The sequence below is a fragment of the Pyrus communis genome, chromosome 16, assembly GCF_963583255.1.
Source record: "Pyrus communis chromosome 16, drPyrComm1.1, whole genome shotgun sequence".
NCBI lineage: Eukaryota > Viridiplantae > Streptophyta > Magnoliopsida > Rosales > Rosaceae > Pyrus > Pyrus communis.
The window spans coordinates 7,986,075-7,994,467 of record NC_084818.1 but is presented as its reverse complement, the minus strand read 5'-3'; the positions used below and the strand labels follow the sequence as shown (position 1 = coordinate 7,994,467).

The following is an 8,393-nucleotide window of genomic DNA, read 5'->3' as shown; positions in this document are numbered from 1 at the left end:
TAAAAAAAATATGCTCACGTGGGAATTGGTCAAAGCACGTTAATTTTTTTTAAATAAATGATATTATCTACACTAAAGCGCGTTAATTAAATCTTGAAAAAAAAACTAATATTTGATCTAAAAAGTATCCAAAAAAATGTAGGAGATTCTAATTTCTTCAATTGTGATTTCTACATAAATCTAAAAGACTACAACCAATCGAATTTTTTTGACAAAAAAAAAACAATAGAATATTCGACAGCCTGAAAACAACCCACAAACCCCTCTAATAATTGCTAGAAAAGAAAAGGAAAATTTAGATCATCCATACATACACTTTGAGGGTTTACGTGGCCTTCAAGCTGTAACATATACAAAATATAACAAACACGACATTGGATAATTAGGTCATTTCATAGTCTATTTGGAGGAGCAGTTTTGTTGCAACAGTGGATGTTTTGAACTAGTTCAGAAGTTTCTTCTGTTTTGGCGGTTTGAATTGTGGAGTTTATTCGAAACGCTTCTGATCAGCGCATTCTCCCCTTAGAATCCATCGCTGGAGCCAGTTTTGTTTGCTGGGAAAGTTTCCGGTGGCTTAGGTGCCAATTGTCGTTAATGCATGTCGGTTCTCTGAGTTTTTGGGAGGTTTTAGAAGATGGGATTTGTGAGCAGTTTATTGGGAATTCTTGGTTTTGGAATTGGAATTCCTCTTGGACTCTTGGTGGGGTTTTTCCTTTTTGTTTATTCAAATCCCAAAGAAGTTGAGGTAAATCCATTTCCTTATTGTTCTTTGTTTGATCATTCATTTATTGATAATTGCAAAGATTTATGCTTGATAAATTATTTACGTCTCTTGGATAATTTACTTTCTTTTCAAATTGATTTTTAGCTGGTTTCCAGCCAGATTTTGATTTTTCCAGATTGGCAATGCAAATTGTATATTCTTGATCATGCTTCTATTTTCCATGGGAAAATTCAAATGGAAAGCAAAGATGTTTAATCGTTTCTTTTTATACAAGCAATATCAGGGGAGGTGCAATGAAACCTAGGAACTCGAATGCCGGGGTGAATGCTCATAACCAACAGTGATACAAGCCCCATGTAGATGTCTAATTGTTTTTTTCTTTATCTCACCAGCTTAATCTTAATTTAGAATGTTGTGAAGCTCTCATCCTGGGTTTATTTTCACTCGGTTTTTCAATTTATATTATCATCTGATGTGAGAATGTAATGGAATTAATGATTCATTTGAAAGTTGAGACAAGCTGCTAAACTCATGTCAAAGACTATGCAAAAGATGGGAGGATAGTTTCGTAATGTGGATGCTTACACTCGGATTCTTATGTTTGTTTAGGGGAATTATAATAACTTTAAACTTTTTTTCATTCTAAATATGAGTGATTGTTTCACTAGCAATTATTAAATTCTTAAACATCGCTTTCTCAGTAAACTACTTCAAAGAATCCAATTAAATTAAATTCTGATGTGTAATAGTAAATTAAAGTATGACTAAGATTATAAACTGAAGAAAGTTAAATTATGCCAACCATGTCTGCATTTGCTTATAGTAACTTGACATACTATGCAGGATCCAGTTTGCAGGCCACTTCATGATTTAGATGAATTGGCCTTGCAAGATCTTCTTCCTGAAATTCCACTGTGGGTGAAGAACCCTAATTATCATAGAGTTAGTATTCCCTTCCAATCTCCTCCGTATCAAACTTCTAGTATCGTTTCTCTTGCTTCTCCTAAGCTATATCTTTATTCATTATGTATTGGTTATGTTCACAACTTTGCAGGTAGACTGGTTGAATAAATTTATTGCAGATTTATGGCCTTACCTTGAGAAGGTGATATTCTAATCTTTGGTCATTTTGAATCCCTTTCGATTGTTGTTAATAATGTTGTAATTTTGATATATGATTTTAACATTATTGATAGGAAATTGCGGGAACAATAAGAAGCGTGGCTCAACCTATATTTGATGAGTACATTGGAAAGTTTCAGATTGAATCAATTGAGTTTGAGAGAATAGATATGGGAACTCTTCCTCCTATTCTTAACGGTGAGTTTGGTCACAGCCATTTCTAATTCGGTTTACTGCATATTGGTGTGCACAAATAGTTTTCAGTTTTATAGATCAGCACTTTCTGTTCTCTTCTGAAGTCCTGCATATATTTTCAGTCTTGAAGAACCTCCATTGAACAATAACTTCAAATCCAGAAATAGTTATGCATACTCGCAGTAAAAATCATTGTAATTTTTTAAAGGAGGGATGAATATTCAATCAGTCTATGTTAGACCTGCTGATTACTTAAGTCTCAGTATTTGGCTACATAACTTAATGCTTCCAACAAGAAAGAAAGAAGGACACGATATATAATATTGAAGAAAGTTTGACCAAAGCTTATGACCAAGAAAACATATTGATGCCTAAATGTATACATCACGAGGAAAAGTACAGTTCTAGTAGCAAACAAACATCATTTGCTTGTCCATCTGGTGTTATAATTTATTTTTATTTATAACGTTTCAGGTTTAGAGGTCTTTGAGACGAACGAGAAGGAATTAGTCATGGAACCATCAATAAAATGGGCTGGAAACCCCAACATAATTTTGGTGTTAAAAGTTCTGTCTTTACGAATTACAATGCAGGTAAGAAGAGCCCAAGGAAACATTTTTTGACAGAGGAACAAGACTTTTGTAATTCGTTTTCTCAATGTGGATGAATTTGTTCAGAAACTTGACCAAAATTCATTTCAGTTAGTAGATTTACAAGTATATTTAGCGCCAAGGATAGCTTTCAAACCGCTTGTGCCTTCCTTTCCATGTTTTGCAAACATTGTGGTGTCTTTGATGGAGAAGGTGAGCAGAAGACACCAGTGAACGCATATTTCTGTTTGTGCCTTAAAAAGGTTGGATAAATAAGATCTGTTTTGTATGCTAAGTTTCTCTTAACTATCTGCAGCCTCATATAGATTTTGGAATGAATATATTGGGAGCCGATATCATGTCTATACCCGGCCTCTATCGTTTTGTTCAGGTGCTGCACTGGTAATACTTTCGTGTTGAAGTCGGGATTTTATCTAATTGTCTGACATTTAAATGTTTGGTTGGATTTGAATCAACTATGACATAATTTCCTGCAGGAGACTATTAAAAAGCAAGTTGCAAGCCTCTACCTCTGGCCTCGGACGCTTGAAATACCTATCCTTGACGTTTCAACGTAAGTTAATTTGAGATGATGCAGATTTCTGCTTTAGTCACTTTGTCAGCATTTTATGATTTTTTTCCATTTATACAGAGCGGCTGTAAAGAAGCCGGTGGGAATACTGCGCGTGAATGTTGTTCATGCGGTTAAACTCTTGAAGAAGGATATCTTAGGATCATCCGATCCTTATGTCAAACTCAGCCTGACTGGAGATGGGCTACCAGCAAAGAAAACAACTGTCAAGAAGAAAAACCTGAACCCTGAGTGGAACGAGAAGTTCAAGCTTCTTGTGAAGGATCCTAAGACCCAACTTCTTCGGTTACAAGTCTTTGACTGGGACAAGGTTTCCTCTCCTACCTACTTACACTTTTTTCAAAATATAGGATTACTGGAAGCAAAAAAATCTCGTAGTTATATTTTAGACGTATGGTTGTCTCTGATCATTCAAATTTGCTCTTCCTGCAGGTTGGTGGGCATGATAGGATAGGAATGCAGGTAGTTCCTCTCAAACAACTTACACCCCATGAGACGAAAGAATTTAAACTTGATTTGCTCAAGGACACGAATATTAGCAATAGTCCAAACAAGAAGCAAAGAGGGCAGCTTGTGGTGGAGCTAACTTTTGTGCCTTTCAAAGAAGACAAAAGCAGATTTAGTGGACCCATTAATGCAGCACATAGGAGAAATGAAAGCGGAATTGATATGTCAATGTCATCACATGGGGGAAGCCTAGGCGGGGCAGGTTTACTATCGGTTATTATTCAAGGAGCCGAAAATGTGGAAGGGAAGTGCCACAACAATCCTTATGCCATCCTCCTATTTAGAGGAGAACAGAAGAAAACACATGTAAGTTCTGGTTTTAGTCTCTGGTTAGCAGCAATGTAACAATCTTTCTGGTAACAGTATGATACGATTTGGTTTCTTCAGATGCTTCGAAAAACTCGTGATCCACGTTGGAACGAGGAATTCCCTTTCATGCTAGATGAGCCACCTTTGAATGAGAAACTTCATATTGAGGTTGTGAGCAAGAGGACCGGCATTAGTTTCCGAATGAAGGTGTGAAATAGTTCAACCATTATACTTTCGTTTACACAACTAGTACTAGTAAACAAGTAATCTCTGCTCATAGTTGACAACGTTTTAACTTATGATTTTCTTTCGATTGTTATCATTAGGAATCGTTGGGACATGTAGAAATCAATCTAAGAGACGTTGTGCACAACGGCCGGATCAACCACAAATACCACTTAATAAATTCAAAAAATGGAGTGATACATGTTGAAATTAGCTGGAAGATGATTTGAGGAATGGAAAATTCAACGCTACAGCAATCTTGAGTGAAAGCGCAAGTCGAACTCTTCGATCATCTATGACTTGCTACTTTGCAGGATGGCCATTGGAAATTTCATGGGTGAGGTAAAAGTTCAAGTCCTGCACAATAATAGGGAGTCTAAACTTTTATGGTGATTTATCCTACGAACTCCTTATCTTTGAATGCAAAGCTCAGAAATAGAGAGGGTAAGGTGGATTTGCTTGCTCATACTAAGCTTCAATTGGGATTTTAAGAGAATTTAATTATTTTAATGAATTTAGGAGTGTTCAATTAGGATTTTCAGTGATTCTCTAAAATTCAATGTGTATTCAATTAAAATTTTAAGATAGTTTATTAAAATCCTTAGAAATCCAGGTGTATTAAATTAGGATTTTAAAGAAGTTTGTAACATTCCAAGTGTATTCAATTAGAAATTGATTTTAAAGAATTTGAGAAAGTTGAGGAATTAGAAGGAATTGGTGAGATTTCGTAGTGTATTTTAAACATCCACAAATCTCACCTCTTCCCATGAGATTTCGAGGGAATTGAATCAAAATTTAGGGGGTGTATTCAATTGTGAATTTGAGAGACTCTAATGGATTTATAAATTCATGGATTTTTATGGAGTTTAATTGATTTGTAGAGATTCCATATTAAATTTTGATTCAATTCCCTCAAAATCTCATGGGAAGAGGTGAGATTTGTGGATGCTTAAAATATACTACGAAATCTCTCCAATTCCTTCTAATTCCTCAATTTTCTCAAATTCTTTAAAATCAATTTCTAATTGAATACACTTGGAATGTTATAAACTTCTTTAAAATTCTAATTTAATACATCCGGATTTCTAAGGATTTTAATAAACTATCTTAAAATTCTAATTGAATACACCTTGAATTTTAGAGAATCACTGAAAATCCTAATTGAATACCTCTAGATTCATTAAAATAATTAAATTCTCTCAAAATCCCAATTGAATACACCCCGCTTAATATGGAATCTCTACAAATCAATTAAACTCTATAAAAATCATGAATTTATAAATCTATTAGAGTCTCTCAAATTCTCAATTGAATACAAAAATGTATGCGAATTTAAAAAAAAATAAAAAAATCCTGCTGTTTTAATAAATAATGCAACAATTTTCGTTTTTTTTTTTTTTGTACAGGAAAATATTTTTATTAATTGTTAATATACAAATATATATGTATTTCACCATTAAGTCTTATTTTTTGGCTGCCTAGGTTGCATCTGCAGATCCGAGTTGCAGCAAACAAGACATTGGAAAAGCCGGTGTGAACACATTTTTATATCTAGGATCTAGCAATTCTAATATTTATTTAATATAGAAAACTGTGTTAATCATCTTTGACTCGGGTACTGATGAGAAATTTTTTAATGTACCGGAAATACAATTCAGTACGTTAAATATAATGTAATACACTTAATATTGTGGACCATGTTTCCAACACACTTAAGAGAAGCTTATTCATCAAAGCCATTATTTAAGAAAAAAGGATGACGAAGAAGCTTAAAAAAAGGAGAAGAAAACCAGATGTTAGGTTTCCCCTGATATAATAGAATAGTACAGTCTTCCAAACTTTGACCCTTTTCTTCTTCCTACGTATTAATATTCTTGATCATATGTGTGCATTGGCAAACCAATCTCCAAGTGCCAAGTTAGCTTCGTGGTTATAGAAGTGATTTAAGAATGAGGATTTCAAGCACAGAATTTAACATATTTGGAGCATCATTCGACAATAACATGTTTGAGTTGTAATATAACTGCTTGAATAAGTACTTACGTCAACGTTAATGTTTCAACTTGTAAAATACCCGTAACACCAATAAAAATTATATTAATTTTTTATAGAAATAATAAAACAAAAAGTAATAGGAATATAAAATGTTCACGTGGCTTAACCGTGACCACACAAACAGAAGAACATAGAAAGAGTTGGGAAATGAGAGGACATACAATCCACCTCCGTATTTAAAACTAAAAGATTCCTTCAGTTTGTACTCACAGACATATTCTATTAATTTTTCTTTAAGTTTAATGTTTTGCCAACCCATCAAGCAACATTGTAAACAGAATATGTTAAAACGATTAAGTAATATTCTTTTTTTGTTGGAAAAAAATCAAAATGTATGTAATATTCCAAAACCCGTAATATTCGAGCACTTGCAAAGAATCTCCAACTATTAAGCTTTGTGTTTTATTATTAAGTTTTTTAGTCAAAATGGTTATTGGTATAACTCCTCACGTTAATTCATAAGATTTAAAATCGATAGAGGTAGTTGTTCACCATTAATCATTTTGGTCATTCGATGAAAAATCTCTGTTAAAAATGGACCAAAATTTACAAAAATACCCTCAACTTTTTTAAAATCATTTCGGCCCACTGTTTATTAAATTGAGGGTGTTTTTGTCATTTTAGTCCCTATTTAACACAGATTTTTCATGGAAGAACAAAAATAATTGATAGTGAACAAACTCAAGGACCATTTCTATTGATTTACAATCTCAGAACCCAAAGTAATGAGTTATACCACTCTCAGAAACCATTATTTAGCTGAAAACCAAATGGGAATCCTTGTCCTACCTTTTCTTTGTTGGTTCTTCTTGGTGTTGTATGTATTCACTTACATTAGCAATTTTTTTATTTCTCCAAAGATATATCAAGGTTTAGTTGTACTCAATCCATAGCATTTTAAGTAAAGCAAATGACCATATGGTCCCAAGACACTTGTATTTAATGGTTTTTATATACTAAATAAATACATACATATTATATCATTTTTATGACGATATATTTATCTATTTTCCTTTGAAGTATGAAAAATATCCTTTTAAGTTATTCAGGAAATAATATACACCTTCCTATTACAAATAAAATTGGGTCACAAGCTTTCATCATCAGGAGGACAAGTTGTTTAGTTAGGTTGATAGAATACCAGATATTTTAATCATGCCTAATTAATAAGGATAGCTCATCCCACTTAAAAGTATCTCCCACATTAACCCCAATGAGTTGATCTAATGGAAAATGAGCCAATGAGTTGATCTAATGGAAACTGACTTCTAACCTGAGTTCAAATTCTCACTAATGCATTTCTTGGGATCATTAGATCTACTTGGCGGTGATTTACTTTAGCGTATCTTTGCTCTACGATATAAACAACTTTTTGTCTAATTACCAACTTTGTGGTGCCCAAAAATGCATATGTGAGAGTTTGAATTCGAACTTAGGTTAGGAGTTCTAGACCTGCTTTGCACTTTACAAATAATGAATTGGCAAGGGTGGGCACAATGTCATTTTCCACATGAGTAATGCTATTCATATTATGTTTTTGTACCACATTTTCATACCACCTTAGGTGGCATTTGATGTGGACAACCACATCATTTGAATTAATCAGATTTTTAAATTTAGTTCATTATTTAATAAACTAATAATTAAGAAAAACTAGTTAATTAAATGATGATTGTGGTATACGATGAGTCTTTCTCCTTCATTTCGTTGGATTTTGCAAATTTTTCAAATGATGTGGCAGTCCACATTAGATGCCACCTAAGATGGTATAGAAATGTGATATAAAAACATGGCATGAATAACATTAATCTTCCCACATTGAGAACGTAAAAACCAGTAATCATGTTAAGTCAGGAGTTACATGTACACTTAGTGACTACTGAGAGGCGCTGGTGATCAGGCAAAGGAGAGATTTTTCAGGGTAATTGGCATACGAGGTGGTACATCACGTGTCATTATAGAAATGATGAGATTTGTGTTAAAAAGTTAATAACTTAAAAATTAAAATTTTTCACCACTTATATAAAAACACGTAGTGTACCAACCGTATTTCCGTCGCAATGAAAAATTTCAT

At 33.4% G+C, this 8,393-nt stretch overlaps 1 protein-coding gene across 1 annotated transcript; it reads left to right on the top strand.

The window, feature by feature from the left end:
* The first annotated feature begins 456 nt into the window (after window positions 1-456).
* LOC137721574 (synaptotagmin-3-like) lies at window positions 457-4,505 on the top strand. Its single transcript, XM_068460667.1, has 12 exons — window positions 457-745; window positions 1,568-1,666; window positions 1,779-1,829; window positions 1,921-2,044; window positions 2,516-2,634; window positions 2,743-2,844; window positions 2,948-3,022; window positions 3,129-3,205; window positions 3,284-3,533; window positions 3,656-4,036; window positions 4,118-4,246; window positions 4,366-4,505. Exons 1-12 carry the CDS (start codon window positions 635-637, stop codon window positions 4,492-4,494), a joined length of 1,647 nt encoding a protein of 548 aa, XP_068316768.1. The 5' UTR covers window positions 457-634; the 3' UTR covers window positions 4,495-4,505.
* The last annotated feature ends 3,888 nt before the right edge of the window (window positions 4,506-8,393 follow it).